The sequence below is a fragment of the Typopeltis vanoorti genome, chromosome 12 (assembly GCF_054136105.1).
Source record: "Typopeltis vanoorti isolate ZY-2024b chromosome 12, IOZ_Tvanoo_1.0, whole genome shotgun sequence".
Lineage (NCBI taxonomy): Eukaryota > Metazoa > Arthropoda > Arachnida > Uropygi > Thelyphonidae > Typopeltis > Typopeltis vanoorti.
The window spans coordinates 41,814,473-41,832,220 of record NC_143560.1 but is presented as its reverse complement, the minus strand read 5'-3'; the positions used below and the strand labels follow the sequence as shown (position 1 = coordinate 41,832,220).

The following is a 17,748-nucleotide window of genomic DNA, read 5'->3' as shown; positions in this document are numbered from 1 at the left end:
ATTGGAAGATTTATAGTAGATTCCGAAAAGAGAATCGTAAAACTGTGAATTTTTTAAAGTGGGAGAGTTCATCATCATCAAATTCCTGCCACGTACCCTCAAGGGGTGTCCAGGATATGATAGTACTACATGAAAAAAATTACATCATTACTAACTTCATATCTACAATTTTCCTCCAAATCAGTCTGTTACTTGTCAACACTCCAACATTATCAGATCTTATATTTCTATCGTGTAAGGCACTTTGTACCTATCAATCCACCTATATCTTGGTCTTCCTCTGGGTCGTTTTGCTGCCAACCTGGCAGAGAACACTTGTTTTGCTAATCTTTCTTCACTCTCATTCTGTTTAAGTGACCATACCACCTGAGATTAGCTCTGCTAACGCATTCCTGGATGTTGACGATGTCAAGTTCTTTCCTAATATCCTCGTTTTTAATATGATATTGCCATTGATGCCATCTGTTCACACCTATAATCTTTCTCAGGACTCTCATATCTGCAGTCTCTAGTCTTTGGTCAAGTGTTTTACTTCTGACCCAGCTCTCAGATCCATAAGTTAAAAGTGGGTGAGTTAAGACTGTCAATAAGCATTAGTGAATAAAAGAAGTTGCAATTTACGTTCTAAAGGAATGTTCGAGAAAACACCGATTAGGAAGTTTCATCTCTCTTAAGGACGCCGGGATCTAACTATTATTTCTACTGAAGAGAAGACGCAATTGAGTCAGGAAGAATTAATGTGTGCTACATGAGTGATGAGAAAGGATCCTATGAAAATGAAGAATAAAGTCATATATCTTTGGAAAAGGGCCTTGACAGAGAGAGAAACTGGCTATGAACATTTTATCATTGTGCAAACAAAGTGTTTAGTCTAGTCTTAAGTGTAAGTTTATTTTTAAAAGGCCTTGGATCCAATTAATTCTGTAGTTAGTTATAGTTATGTAAAGTTGTTTGAAGTGTAAATATATTGTTTTTGTTTTATTAAATGTGTTTATTTTGTATTTTGGTCTTGAGTCAGTGATTTTTAAGATTCTGAAAGAAATAGTAAAAAAGAAGAAGTCATTGCACCAATCCAAGTGAACCTTTGTGCAATAAATAAAAGCACTCGGAAAATAAAAATAATTGTTATAGAGAAATCTCATAAAATGAGGATAAATTGAATAAAATTTAATATTATCATAACTATTAACAATGGCACAGTTGAACAGAGATCATCTCTATAAAGAGGATTAAATAAATATATTAATTCTACTAATTTTTTAACAGTGGGACACACATGTAAGGGGGTGACACCATGTACCAATAAAGATGTGGATATGTCACATATTATACACAATAAATATGAAATGTTAATATTAATTTTTATATCTGTATTCTGATAGCAGAGTACATCAACTAAATCTACTTACACTGTTAAACTGTTTACTATCCACAATGACATACATCTGTGGGTTTGCAACTGATTTCAGATTGGTTCCTTTGAAATGTATTGTAATACCTCCACTAAAAAAAAAAACATTGCATTTTACAAGAAAATATAATTATTATGGTTAATCAACAAATTGGTTAAATAAGTTCTAATAATATACATAAAAATACAAAAGCTGGAATTAAGTTATTCAGAAATCATAATCAAGTTTACATGCATTTTAAAGAATATTTTTGATTAATCTGTTGATGAAACTAAGCTGTTTCAAATGTAACAACTTAGCAATTATCAACAAATTCTGATTACAGGATTGGAAGTAAGAGTACAATCAAATACCATTCATGTTACATGAAGGATACTATTTATTATAATATCTCTATTGTGATAGTAGTGACATGATTACCTGAACATCTAAAGGTTATCACTGGGAACAAACTTGAGCTTAAAAATCAGTTCATCATTTAAATACTTATAAATTTTTTTTCACCAAAACTGATTTTTTAAAGAATCAGTCATACTTCTAGTTAGAAGTATGACTGATGCACCAGTGACAGAAGTATCACTGGTGAATCGTAATATGACATGCATTTTATTAATGTTATCCATGTCTTTTAGGTGTTTTCCTATTGCTCACTTCCACTGATTTCTAATAATTTCTAGTCAGCACTGAGAAGTAGCTAGCTACTTTTAAGAAAAAGTAACTAGCATTAGCTCTATTTAAAAAAAGTGAAGACAGCTTTATAATTTTTATAATTGTAGTATATAAGTGCATGTATGCAGACACACCATGTAACTAACCAAGCTACAGAAAAGTAGTTTGAAAACATTATACTAGTAAACACCATTACAAAAAATGTATATATAAATTATAACTCTTGGAGTAGTACTCTGGAAACAACAGAATCAGTCTGAAAATGATTAGGGATTTGCCAGTAGTAAATAAATAATTTGCAATTGCAATACAGATATTTTCCTCTATACAGCAAAAACATCTGTACCTCTGAATGCTTTTATAATTCAGAAATTCTCTATAAATAAATAAAAATAATAATAACATGCTCTTATGATCTATTTGAACTACTTAACAGAAAGAAAGTTATGAAAATGAATAGTTAATGTTTTAATTGTTTCTGTGTGTGTTTTGAGACACAAGACAGAACTAAATAGTTCTGTCTTATGTCTTAAAAAAAACTAGCTAATAAAAGCAGCTTAAAGATTTCTTAAATATGCAATATTATGACAAGATTATGTGAGTTGGAATAATGTTACCAGTATGAGTTTTCTTTATACTTAAACATCCAGAAAAGGAATGAAGATCAAATAAGGAATTCCATACAGCAAAAACATCAACATATCTGTACCAAATCGATGGTTTAGGTGAAAAAAACATCCAGAATATGCTCTTCCATAAAGTAATTAGCTAAAGTTGGGGAATTGGGAGACTCCATAGCTATTCCTTCTGTTTATACAATTTGTTCTTGCAGCTGAAATATCTTAAATTAATGACAAAGTCAAATAACTTTACAATATCAGGAGGAAAGTCAGTATCTTTCAGAGAGATATTCGTAACGAGCTAGATTACATCAATGCTAAGTAGATTCTATGGGTTATAAGGATAATTCTGAAATTTTATTCTTAAAATCTATTGAATTTTTTATGAAAGCAGTAAAATTTCCTGTAAATGAGGAGAGAAGATTAGTTAGGAATTTTGCAAGTTTAAAAGTCAGAGTTCACAGAATTCTCTGCTCTTGCAGCTTATGTTATTACAGACAGACTGGTCATTTTTCACCAGTCATTTTGAAGAACATCAAAAATATATTTCACTTAAAGAACACAATAAATCTGGTTTAGCAAACCATGCATTATCTACAAAACAAAACTATAAAACAATAGTGAAACAAAACCAAAGTGTTACATAAGTTAAACATACAAACTTATTGTTTTAATGCTGACCATATGTAATGCATACAAACATCTTACATTCTTTGCCTACCAGTTTTGCTAGCAAACTGTCTAGCTTTTTCAAGGCGTAATGGAAAAACATAAAAAAACTAGTAAATGCAAATTGAAAGGAACATAAAAACGTTGTCAACAATCTAGTAGCTAAGGTTACACATTCACGTGACAGAGACTATTCATTATCACGCATGTTACATAAGTTATTTTCTTCTGGAAAGACTGTACAAAGAGAGCTGTGAAGTGCATATTCACAATCCGAACCTTAATAAAAACGATTGCCTTAAACTTTGGAAAGTTATCCTGACTAATACTCACCATTCACGTGTTCCATAAATTGTAATTAATTGTTTGTATTTTAAAATATTTTATTAACCAAGTTATTTTATCGTAAGTATTTTTGGATATCTATTAACACAGGTGGAGCTATTCTCCTTCAGTTGATAATGTATAAAATATCATGTGCTTTCAATTGAATTGATGTTCTTTTTTTTTTGCAATTGTTTTCTTATAATCATATTAAAATGGCTATGAAGCACAACTGCAAATTCTACAAATGAAAAGATCAAAATAAGAAAAGTCTCAAACTGTTACTGGCAATAGTGATATCTTCATGTGGCTTCAGGACATAAGATCATACAGAGAATTTGAAACAGGAAGTAATCACTATTTAGCTTTAAGCATGATAAACCTGAATATTATATTGAAAAGAAAAGTGTGTAAAAAAAATTTGAAAAAGAATCACAGTTGAGCTCATTCAGAGGTGAGCTGGAGACTCAAATATACAAATGTTATTAAGGGAGGGAGGGGATGAAAGTTTGAAAACAAGAATCAAACCTTGGAGACTCATACACAAACTCCAAAGAAAACACTGACTCAGCTAGGAAAGTATAAGGTGAAGTTATCTGCAAGGATCAAAAACAAATCAGAGCTCCACAGTACATGCAAGAAATGAAAGAAGCAGTACTTAAAAAAAAAAAAAAAAAGATCTGATAATACTGAAGCCCTGAAAAATAGATTAATTTGCAAGATATTTGATGAAGAAATGATAGTGGACACACAATCTAAAATGGGACATCGCAAACATAAGCACAGATACTTTCAAAACTTTCAAAAAGGAGTGTGAATTGGTAAAGTGAAATGAGTAAACACATGTGAAACTGAAAGTTTTAATGAGTAACACTGAAAATGGAGATAGGTTTGCATATATTTGAATGAAGTGGATTTCAAAGATAATGAGAAGTTTTGCCTTTTCACCATGTAATGTATTTCTCTTTGCTTAACTTTTCATGGTTGCCAAGGTAAGTTTATATGTAGTAATGGATTATTTGCTAGTCTAAACATGTGGATAATTTCATTTAACTCCTTGTACACAAACCTCTAAAGAATTTCACCTATTCCAATTTCTGTTATGTAACTCTCTTTCTCTCTCTATATATATACACACACACACACGATTGATCTCAGATCTTGTATTCTTTTTTCCCCAATACTGCTTCTATTTCTTGCATGTACTATGGAGTTCTGATTTGTTTTTGATCCTTGCATACATATACATATATATCAGGGGTAAATATTCAGGGTGTGTGCTAGTTTTGTGGCGCACATACATGGAATAGCAATATCACCGATCTTATATTTTTGTATTTATTCCCATTAAAGACTTCTCTAATTGTTTCCTGGCTTTGTGCAATTGCTAAAATTAAACAAAACATTGCATCACATTCACGTAAATAGCCCGAGTGCGCCATCACAAATACTTACACTTTTGAGTCCTTTGAACAGACTTACAGATGGCATAGAGAGTCAAATTCTTAGCTTTCCAGTGGTTTTAACCCCCCCCCCCCCCCAGAAGACGAGGCACGGTGAGTGCTGAGATAATAGCACCTAGACATCAGTGGCTGTGACTGGTTGTTGTGTCAACCAATCCAACTGAACATTGTCATGAGTTTGCTGGTTTTGTTTTCTGAGTTTAATCTATTTTACGTGTGTGTGTGTGTGTGTGTGTGTGTGTGTGTGTGTGTGTGTGTGTGTGTGTGTGTGAACTGATGTGTTTAGAACACCAATATAGACAAGTAATTTTCTATAAATAATTTATAACTTTTTTTTTGTTGTTGATATTCACAATACGAAACAGTGTTGATGATCTACTGCATGTCCTGTTTTCTGTCAAAGCTTTTGTGAATTGTATGATTAATTATAGTCAAAGGAGATTGGAAATTTTGTATAAATAAGTAAAACAAGTTATTTCAGCCTTTCTTTGGTTCAATCCAGAAAAATAATAATTTCTCAAGTAATTACTTTTTCTGATTTCTGTATGTATATGGTATTTAAAAATCGTATCAAAATTCAAATGATCTGTGTCTTGCTCTAGTATTTGCCAATAATAATCTAATCTCACCATGAAGTGTAAACCCTTTGTGCTTCTCATATAAATGGTGCACGTGAAGCATAGCTGTTGTTCCTTTTTTGCCCTTATGTTTTTCGATATTTAAAATTATATTGTCAATTAAGTATGTAAAGTTATCCTACAATTAACTGCATTGGACCAATTAAGATGAGCACTGTTCACTCTTAAAACTTCCGCACATCAATAACAATGCAATTATACAGTTAAAGCGATGTGAATTTTGTAGCACAGGTTGCATAAGCAACATGACAGAACATCTAAATGGGCATTTGACGTCACTGATATATATATATATATATATATATATATATATATATATATATATGAGAGAGAACACAAGCACATCTTTTCTTTTCATGAAAATCCCACCACCTATCAGAAATAATGTAAAAAATACGTCTCCAACAAGTAGTCTTATACTGGATGATGAACATCTCTTGAAAACATTCAGAAATAACATGCTGTAGTGATAGTGAGAGTTAATGCCAGCTTCCAATTCCTGGAGAGCACAGACAGTATCCACTTATCTAAACAGGACCTTGACCTTGAATCATTCCAATGTGTTAAGTGTTTAGGCAGTATAATATCAGTAGCTGGTCTACAGAATAACTAACAGTTGTACTTTCAAAATATATTGGGCCAATCAATGATATTCATTCAACTGAAAATAATTCATATGTTCTGCCATAAGAAATGTGAATAACAGTTTGAATAATGAGAGTTTGAAGTAGCCAAACACTAAATACGACCATAACACAGTGGAATGAAACTTACATACATCTCATAGTGTGAATACCGTTCCTCTGAGGAACAGTAATGCTACACTTCCATCCATACCTACACTGGTTTACTTTTGGACAGTTTCTATCAGGCTGATAGAAGATTGCTAACAAGTCTATGAATATGAAGGGAGTAAGTAGAAGATGTACTACAAGAATTTTTGTGGCCGGAATATCAGTTGCATCAACACTTCAAAAGACCAAATAATCCATTCTAACAGCTATCTCAAGAAGAATATCCACAATCACTTTGAGGAATGTTGAAAGATAAATATGAAATAAAGCTAATAAAAATCTCACATTTAGCACATTTTGATTATTATCCATTTTGAGAAACTAACCTGGGTATGCCCCTAGATATTCCTCTTTGTCCTGTTGAGCCAGGAACCACTTCAGTAATATCAGGATCTTCTACATACAAAAATTTATAGTCATCAAATACACGAAGCCCATTATCAAATTTAACCCTTACGGTTTCTTCTATTGCACCTGAAGATGGAGATGTGATGCATTCTACTGTGTTTTTATTGCGCCTGAGGGGAAAAAAAAAATCTTAACAGAACAGCAAATATACATATATATATATATATATATATATATATATACATATATATATATATATACATATATATATATATATACATATATATATATATATATATATATATATATAATAAAATAAATAAAATAAACTTTTGAAAATGCATACTTTATTTTTTTTATTATATTAGATATGAGAACTCAGTTGCATTATTTTTTTAAAATAATTACTTTGTAATTAATTTATATTATTTTATGTTAACAAGGTTTGCAATGATATAGCTTTAACAGCATTTTCCTTCATGGCAATGGCACTTTGAAGGAAAATGCTGTTCAAGCATTTTCTTTCAAATTTTCTGTGCGTGTTATTTCAACCAATGGTTGGTGGGGTAGCAATGCTAGGGAATTATTATAAAAAAGGTGGTTTCCCATTGCCTTTGTGTCAGACGGGATTCGAATCTCAGGTCTTTCTAACCAAAGGGCTCTGTCGAAACGAACTGAGCTATGGAGGTTCTCCTCTTAACATTTTATAACAAAGTTCCAAGATTTGTTTAAAACTTAATTGGCAATATTCAATAAAAAGTATAGTTTATTAAATGATCATGCAATATGTACTTTGTATTAGTTATTTATGTGCAAGTTTTAATTATAATTTAACAAATCAGTACAAATCAAGAATAATAATTCTTGATTTGTACTGATTTTCAATTTGAAAGTTTGCAAAAACAGCTTTGAGTATTTTCTTTGATCTTAAGAGCCATATGTTCTCAGCTCATGGCTGAAACCATAGAGGAAATTCTCCCATTCCTAGATGCATTAATTACATGCCAACTTGATGGATTCTCGGCATTCTTAGTTTACATTTACACCCCCCCCCTCCAATACACACACACAGGTAGAAACATTTCCCAACAGTTACCTCCCTTCTACAATGTGGCATTATTAAATCCTATACATCAGGACAAAATTGATTAGTACTAATGCCCTCACCCAGAACTTAAAGACATGCACAACCTTCTTACCAATGAGTACAATATCTACCAAATTGAAAAAAAAAAAAAAAAAGTATATTGAAATCTCAAACCACACTCATCCCCCCCCCCCACCTCCAACAGAGACTACACTAAATCTGTCATTGTTCCATATAGGGAAGGGTCTAATGGAACATGGAACGTTATATGGAACATATCATTGTTCCATATAACGGTATAGGGAAGGGTCTAAGTGGGACAGTTCATTTGTTCGCTGATGATGCAAAGTTGGGTAGGGCTATAGTGAATGCAGAAGATGTCAAAGTCTTGCAAGATGACTTAGATAGATTGGAGTTCTGGACTAAGGAGAATGGATGTCAATTTAATGTGACAAAATGTAAGGTTATGCATTTCGGAGTGAAAAGATTAGCAGCAGTATACCACATTGGTGGAACTGTACTCCAAGAGATTGATGGGGCCAGGGACTTGGGAGTGTTGGTGGATAGGGAGATGAAGCTTAGGGGGCACATTGCGAAAGTAGCTAAATCAGCTCATCAACTCACTTGGTTGTTGAAAAATACCTTGACGAGCAGAGACAAGCAAGTTATTGTACCTCTGTACCGAGCCCTGATAAGACCTCATCTCGACTACTGTGCCCAGATTTGGTCACCTTGGTTCCTTCTTGATGGGGAGTAGGTGGAGATGATCCAGAGCCGAGTGACTAAGATGATAGCAGGTCTGTGGAATGAACCATATGAGATTGAGACATTCAAATTGCTAAAAGGATTCTATAGGATTAATTCAGAGGATATTTTTGAGATCAGGACTGGTGGTGGGAGAACTAGGGGACACCCATGGAAGCTGGGCAAGAGCGTGGTTAGCAGGGGTGTTAGAGCTGGGTTCTTCACTTTTAGAGTGGTAAATGAGTGGAATAAGCTGCCAGAGTCTGTTGTGGGTGCTATGACAGTGAGCGAGTTCAAAGCAAGGTATGATAGATACTGTGAGAGTGTTGAACAGTTGTGTGAACATGATGTTTAGGGCCTCCCTCGATGAGTCTAAGGACTCCGTGGAGTAGCCCGTAGTAATAATAATATATCCAAGGTACACCTGAAAAATTAGCAAAAAACATGAGTAAGCATCCTAGTAGTGAACGGTAAAAGGAAAGCCTTAAGTATTGAAGATAAGCTTGAAATAATAAAATGTTTTGAAAGAAATGAGAGAACATGTGATATTGTAAGAGAAACAAGACTAAAAAAAATCCACATTTGCACCATTAGAAAACTGAAAATAAAAGAAAGTTGTTCAGCAGCAGGAAAGTCAATAAGAACAAGGACTAAAGAAATCCAGTATTTAGTAGTGCATTTATTTATTAGAAGAGGTAGTACACTGTATAGTATATTACTTATGAAACTATAGAGGTTTTCAGTGTTCTGCCCCTGACTATTTTTTCCCATGTGGCCTGCTATTTTTATCACACAAATTTCAGTGTGGTGATTTTTAGTAACACACATACTATGTCATAAGAGAGACGACAGTAATGTAAACATACATTCAGTTACCCATACCTCTATTTGGCACAGCAACTGAGTAACTTAATTTTTCAATGTGAGCAGATTCATTTGGAGATTGTGGATTGATTATGTTATATTCAATTAGCATCCTACTTTGCTATATTACAGACAGTATACTAAGTTTTGCTTATCCTATTTCTGTATCTTAAATAACTAAAACATGTTACTATTTTCAGAGTTTTGATCTTTTTATTTTCATATCAAATTTGGCACAGCAATTATTGGGCTATTGATGGATAAGCCTCTCCATGCTAAATCAATCCCACCTTTCCATGGTATGGCCTGTTTCCACAAAAGGGGGACCAATCCAGTAAGCATTTCCACTGCAATCCTAGTTTGAAGAAATATCAACTAACTTGCCAACTGGCCAAAGTGGATGAAATACTTACACGCGTTAGGATTTTTTATGAATCAAAACATCGGCATTCTGCCTTTAATCATGTTATTACTCTCCTACACTGTTAATCCCTTATTGCCGATTGTAGAGCCATTAGTGGATTAACTCTGAAGAAGTTACCTTTGTATCACTTGACTTAAAGTATACTGTGTTATTTGGAATTTCCTTCATCCTTCGATATTTGAACTTTTTGTCGCAGAATTTATATCTGTTCCCTAAGATAAAAATAAATTCCATGTGTAAAAATAATCAATCCTGAATAATTGGGGATTTCAACTATGGTAACATTGATTGGAAGGAGGAGAAGACACATGTGAGGAAGGAAATGGATTTTATTCAATTATTAAGGGATAACTATCTGAAACAGCACGTAATTGAAAATACTAGGGGTGTGAGAGTGTTTGACCTGGTAATACCATCTGAGAATTTGACTGTAATGAATATGACCATGTTGCCACCTATTGGTGAGAGTGATCATAAGGTGGCTAAAGGTGTGGAATTTTTGATTAAGACAGGGTATATGTGGAATTACTGTGCTGGCAAGTATGACAAGCTTAGGAGATTGCTTGGATCAGTGCAATGGTATGTAAAACTGCAAGGGCTGGATGTCGATAGAGCATGGGAAGTGGTCAAGGAGCATTTACAGGAGGTTATGGCTGATTGTATACCTAGGGTCAGAATAGTAAAACAAGTAGGGGTTAAATGGATGAATAACACCATTAAGCTTGAGCTGCAAAAAGACACACAACTGTGGAGGGTATTTAAAGAAAAAGGTGACCTGCAGGCACACGAACGGTATAAAACACAGGCCAGAAGGTTAACGAGTGTGGTAAAAAAACGCAAAAGTGAATTATGAAAGGAAACTAGCTATGCAAGCTAAAGAGAATCCCAAACAGTTCTTTCAATATGCTGCAAGCAAAAAAAACTGTACATGGCAAAATGATTTTAAGGAATGATGATGGTAAGGAGGTCACTGAATCAGTCAGTATAATGGAATTACTGAGTAAGCACCTTGCAAGAGTATATCATCCAGGTGGTGACATTGTAAAAATGAAGGAACCATTAGTTTATAAGGGAATTGTGATGAACGAAGTGGAGGTGAATAGTCTATTACAGAACCTTAATGTGAATACATCTGGGGGATTGGATGGTATGCCGGCACGGGTTTTACATGAAGCGGCTAAAGAATTATCAGTGCCCTTGACCATGTTGTTTAATCTGAGTCTCGGGTCTGATTTAGTCCCGAAGGTGTGGAAAGAGGGGAAAATAGTTCCACTGCATAAAGGAGGATCCAAGACAACTGTTGCAAATTACCAACCGATCAGCATATCAGGAGTCGTTGTCAAAGTTTTGGAGAAAGTAGCCAAGGGAAAAATACATGAATGGATTGATGAAAATGAGATACTGTACGGGGAACAGCATGGCTTTGTGAAGGGTAGATCATGCCTCGGTAACTTGCTCAAGTTTTATAACACAGTGATGGCTGAACTGGATAAGGGTAATGGGTTTACAATGATACTGCTGGACCTGGTTAAAGCATTTGACAGGATACCACATGGAATTCTAATCCATAAACTATAACATATGGGAATGGATATAGGGTTGGTGAGATGGATAGGTTGATGGAGATATCAGAGAGTAGTTTATTCAGGAGTAGAGTCCAAAAGATGGCCTGTGACTAGTGGTATGCCGCAGGGTTCTGTTCTTGGATCACTGCTGTTTAATTTGTTCATTAACGATATACGGAAGGATCTAAGAGGAACAGTTCATTTGTTTGCTGATGATGCAAAGTTGGGTAGGATAATAGTGAATGCAGAAGATGTCAAAATCTTGCAAGACGACTTGGATAGATTGGAGTTCTGGGCTAAGGAGAATGGATGTCAATTTAATGTGACAAAATGTAAAGTCATGCATTTTGGGGTGAAAAGATTAGCAGCAGTATACCACATTGGTGGAACTGTACTCCAGGAGATTGATGAGTCCAGGGACTTGGGAGTGTTGGTGGATAAGGAGATGAAGTTTAGGGGGCACATTGCGAAAGTAGCTAAATCAGCTCATCAAGTCACTTGGTTGTTGAAAAATACCTTGACAAGCAGAGATAAGCAAGTTATTGTACCTCTGTACCGAGCCTTGATAAGACCTCATCTCGACCACTGTGCCCAGATTTGGTCACCTAGGTTCCTTCTTGATGGGGAGGAGGTGGAGAGGATCCAGAGGCGAGTGACTAAGATGATAACGGGTCTATGGAATGAACCATATGAGAACAGGTTGAGGATTTGTGGGTTGCAGAAATTAGTTGATAGGCAGAAAAGGGGAGATATGATTGAGACATTCAAATTGCTAAAGGGTTTCTATAGGATTAATTCAGAGGATATTTTTGAGATCAGGACTGGTGGTGGGAGAACTAGGGGACACCTATGGAAGCTGGGCAAGAGTGTGGTCAGCAGGGATGTTAGAGCCGGATTCTTTACTTTTAGAGTGGTAAATGAGTGGAATAAGCTGCCAGAGTCTGTTGTGGGTGCTATGACGGTGAGTGAGTTCAAGGCAAGGTATGATAGATACTGTGAGAATGTCATATAGTTGTGTGGACATGATGTTTAGGGCCTCCCTCGATGAGTCTAAGGACTCCCTGGAGTCGCCCATAATAATAATAATGGTGGACAGGGAACAGAACTTCAAAGGTTATACTACAAAAGTAGACAGGTATAACTGGCTACTTTCATAATATCAAAGAATTCCTTGAATATTGAAGAATGTAATGATAATACACATAAGGAAGGTATTATTCCTCTGCAAAGCTTTGAAACAACTACATCTATTATGCACAGAATGTGCCTGGAGAGAATTCAGAGGAGAGTAACCAAAATGCTGAGTGGTATGTGTATAAATGTATAAGAGTACTTCCTATGAGGATGAGTTTGTGAGTAACAAAGTTTAGTTGGTAGGAAGAGATGAGATGCAACAAATATAAGTTAAAGATGTTTTATAGGTTAAGAAATTTTCCGATATATGACAGAAAAGACAGAGAGAGAACAAGGTTGCATAAAAGGATGGTTAACAAGAATGCGAGGACAGGAGACTTTCTGTTTAGAGATTGATGAAGGAGTAGAATGGGTTGTCAGAGGTAGCTAGGAGTACAATGTCATGAATGTGTTTAAGGAGAGATATGATAGGTATTGTGGAAATACGAGTTAGTTGGGCTTTCTGTGAAGGCAATTGCACTCCATGGAAGTTCCAATATAATAATATACAGAAGATGTTTGGAAAGAATAAAATACATCTCCAACAACCATTATTATACTCCTCAGAAGTAGCTCCAAGAAATCTGTTGGACTGCTTAGAGAAATTGGATGGCAATAGGAAGAATAGAGTTGAATGGTGCCATATAAAATAACAGAAAAACAGAAATAATGAAAATTGGACATATTTATATGCAGTCTATAATAAAAGTTTTACAACTGCTAAAGACGAACCTTGTAACAGCGCAACTGTGAGCTCCAATATATGCTTCAACTTTACTTCCAGCATCCATATAAAGTCCCCATATTTCCATCACCGTACCACCTGATTTGGGTCCCTTTGCAGGTTTAATATCTGTGATCCTTGGATTCTAGAAAGGAAGAAAAAACTTTACATCAAGAATTTCATTTTTTTACAATATTTTTATTTGAAATTTAGAAACCAATGTTTTTAAAGTTGGGAGTACTATAAGATTTGCTTTAAAAATCTAACAGTTTTTGAGTTTGTGATACATTTAAATCATTCCTCAAGTAAAAAAAAATATAGGCAGCTCTTAATTTAAATTTCTTGTTGTTTTTATCTGTAAAATCAAATTTTTTAATGTGCTTATACTTTGCTTTGTCCATTATATATTTCATGTTTTTCTCTGTTTCCCGAATAACTGAGCAGCTCAGTAGATGCAAGCATTATATATTACAACTGACAGGGTCTAGTTCCAATCCCATTGTGATATATCTGATGTTTTTAAGTGGCAGACAATATGCAAACCCAGTGTGAAACAAGATAAAAGGTCCTGCTGGCTAGGGCTTTGCTTCAGCTGTTTTCATTAGAGAACCAGAGTGAACAGTGCATAGTCAACTACTGAAAAACTCAAACTCGACATAGGCACCATTAACATAAAATGTATCAATTAAAAAAAGAGGTGGAACTAGCAGAAGAATTAAAGACTTGCCACATCCATATAACCAGTATTATTGAAAAAAAAAAAAAAAAAGACAAAAGTAGGTGAGATTCTTCCAAATAAGAACTACAAGAGATGTTACATTCAGGCAGTGATGATCAGGGAAAGGAAGTAGTAGCTATAGTATTCAATACTAAACATGAAGGGTAAATTTCTAGAATGGCAGGCAATTTCAAATAGAGTTATGCAAACAAATACTGAATGATTCTTTTGAGGCATTTTGTTGGAATGTTTGTGTACAAAAAAAAAAAGATCCCATATCAGATAAGTTTTTTTTGGAATAATTAATTGTAAATAATTTTGTGTTCTTGAGTAAGAGTTGCTGTAAAAATTGTACACTTGCAATATTTCTAGTGTGTGGGCTTGTTAGTTTAAGTTTGTTGACGAAATCAAACTTAAAGTTTAGTATTGTAACTGGCGAAGGAAAGATGGTGACAACTTTGTTTTTGCAGGAATTTAATACTGATTTCAGTCGTTTCATGAAATGTGAGGTGTGCTATATGTATTTATTCAATTATGTAGATAAATTATGGATATTTAAGGTAGACAAAAGAAGGCGTGTGTGAAGTGTGATCTGAGAACTACATGAGTGGAAATGTATTGGTAACTGAAAGGTGTTATTAGCGAGAATGCCATGAGGAGGATGAATACTCACCTGATAGAAAAGAGGAACAGTGTAAAAGAGCAGCGAAAAAATGGTAACAAAGTTCTGTAAAAGGCAAACAAGTGATCTGATGAACTTTACAACTGATGGTAAGAAAGATGAAAGCAATATGAATGTAGCGGAATTGAAAAACAGAGTGAAATTAAAGGTAAGGCAGTGAGTTGTGTTGATGGCGAACAAGTATCTGTGGCTGGCAATAAAACTGAGAAAGTGAATGAGAGCAAAAATGTGACGCAAGATTTGAAAGCTGATTTGGTTAAGATGAAATGGATGCAGAGTGAAATTAAGAGAATTTGAGATATGTATGGAAAAGTGAAAATAATGAAAACGAACGATATCGGTTTGAAAGAGGTGATGAAAGTAGCATATGGGGATTCAATTATTAGAGGTGTGATAATTGAGAAGATGCATAAGGTTGGTTTTCCTGGAGGTAAAATGAATAGAGTGATTGAAGCGTTGGATATAATGAGTAAACGAGCAAAAGAGTTGGTAGTGATAAAAGGGACAAATGACCTTGAGCGAAAACAAGGAACATGTAAGATTGAATATCAGGAGGTTGTTGAGAAGGGTAAAAGATAATAGTGTGACAGGAAAGGTAGCCAGTGTTTGGCTCAGGTATAACAGTGATGAAATGAGGCAGAGAACAAAGATTGTGAATGACATGTTAGTGGAAATGTGTGAAGAGAAAGGAGTGCAGTTTGTTAATATATGGAATGAGTTTGAAGGACGAATTGAACTGTATAAGAGTGATGGACTGCATTTGAATGGTTTTGGTGCGAGTCATTTGGAGAGGCTGCTAGAAGGTAGAGAAATGAATGGAGAATGAATCTGATCAAGTAAGAAATGATGTGAAAGAGCAGGAGAGTAAGAAAGAAGAGATTGAAGTGGTGCTTATGAATGAATGAAGAGTGGGTAGCATGAGTATAGAGAATGAGAGAACAAGTGTGCAAGACAAACAGGGATACAGGGAGGAGAGCAGAACACTGAATAACAAAGGTTGATGCTCCAAGATAATGTGAATGTGTGTGTAGACAAAAAAAGAGAAGGGGATGACCTGGGATCAATGGAAAATAGTTGGATTTGAAAAAGGTTCTAATATGAATGAGGAGAAAAAGAAATGCCTCAAGCTGAGTATGGAGAAGTCACATAAGTGGTATCAGTGAAACTTACTATAGAACCAGGAAGGAGCTGTTATATTTAACAAATGCTAGAAGTATAAGAAACAAGGATAATGAAATAGTTGCATTAATTGAATAAGTGAGACATGGGTGGATGAGAATGACATCCTGACAGGAATAGATATGGAAGGGTATGATGTGCTTTGTGAAGATAGAAAGGATAAAAAGGGACGGGAAGAGCTATTTATGATAGAGAAAGAGTTATGTCCATACAAGGTAGAGATACAAGAGGGAAATAGTGCCATGGGAAATGGTTTTGAGGCAGTACAAGGTGAGATAGAAGTGAATAGAATGAAATACTTAGTCAGGTATTGTTACAGACCTGGTAATGCGGATGGTAACAACCCACGAAACATATAATCAAATTAGCCAAGCAAATAAGAAACTGGTGATTATTATGGGTGATTTTAATTGTGGCAATATACACTGGAATGATAACATTGCAAATGGAAGTGAAGAAAATGAGTTTGAGTTTTTGAATGACAACTACCTCAGGCAGTATGTCACAGAGGGCATATGAGGTTTGAGGGTCTTGAATTTGATCATCTCATCAGAGGATGTTATTATAAATGAGTTGTCAAATAACGAAGTTGATAAGTGACCATGAAGTGATCACCTGGGTGGTTGCCATTAGTGTGAGAAGAAATGAAAGAGTGAGAACCTCTGTGAGGAAAGGGTAACTGGATGATGATACTTCTGCCTGCAGAAGTATCATCATCCAGTATGGATATGTATTCCTGATTGCATGCCTGTTGAGCGTTTTTCACTACTGTGTCGTCATTGATTGTTTCATTTAGCAATTTTTCGAAGTAACTGCTCCATACATAAAGGATATCTTTTTCTCCAGTTTTAATATCACCTTTATCATCTCTAATTTCTTTTTATTATTATTACCCCAAGACCTCATGGAGTCAAAGACTCATCTGGGAGGTCCTTTTATCACACACACATCTCATCATACTGTGTCTTAAACACACTCAAACTCCTTGCAGACACCACACTCTCAGGCAAGGCATTCCAATCATTCACAACTCTGCACGATAAAACCTGCTTCTCATTCCACTACTCACATCCTCTTTATACAGTTTCCAGGGATGACCTCTAGTTCTCCTCTGATCTCCCACTATTCTCTGTAGAACTTCTCCACCATTGATCTTATAACAACTCCTTACCAACTTGTAGGTCTCTATCATATCTCCCTCTTCCTCCTATCCACCAGACTCTGAAAATTACATCTTCTCAATCTTTCCTCATACTCGACATACCAGAGGTCAGAAACTACCTTAGTCAGTCGCCTTTGGGCCCTTCCAACATCTCTTCATCCTTCTGAAAATCTGGTGACCATCTGGGCACAATAGTCCATGTGTGGCCTAATCAAAGCCTTATACAACGGAACAAGAATCTCCCTACTTCTACACGTCAGTGTCCCCCGCATCATTCCCAGAAGCCTTTGTGTTGTCTTCACAATTTTGGCGATGTGTCAACTAAATTTTAGATCCTTATCCACTATCATCCCCAGATCTCTTATTTCCTCTACCTCCAACAATATATTCTCACCAAGCATAAATTCTGCATCCCATTTTTGTTTTCCAAATTTTAAAACCTTACATTTTGCAACATCGAACTCACATCCCCATTTCCGTGCTCAATCA

General features: G+C 35.0%; 1 protein-coding gene across 6 annotated transcripts in view; it reads right to left on the bottom strand.

Annotated features, from left to right (window-relative positions):
- Positions 1–17,748, bottom strand: part of LOC150100731 (plexin-A2-like) — a 992,258-nt gene that overhangs the window by 159,077 nt on the left and 815,433 nt on the right. For all 6 annotated transcript variants that reach the window (XM_090402045.1, XM_090402043.1, XM_090402046.1 and 3 more), the window contains 3 exons: positions 13,527–13,663; positions 6,916–7,107; positions 1,410–1,503 (listed from right to left, as the gene is read on the bottom strand). In XM_090402045.1, the coding sequence (XP_090258171.1) occupies positions 1,410–1,503; positions 6,916–7,107; positions 13,527–13,663 (423 nt within the window). The remainder of the gene's footprint in view (positions 1–1,409; positions 1,504–6,915; positions 7,108–13,526; positions 13,664–17,748) is intronic.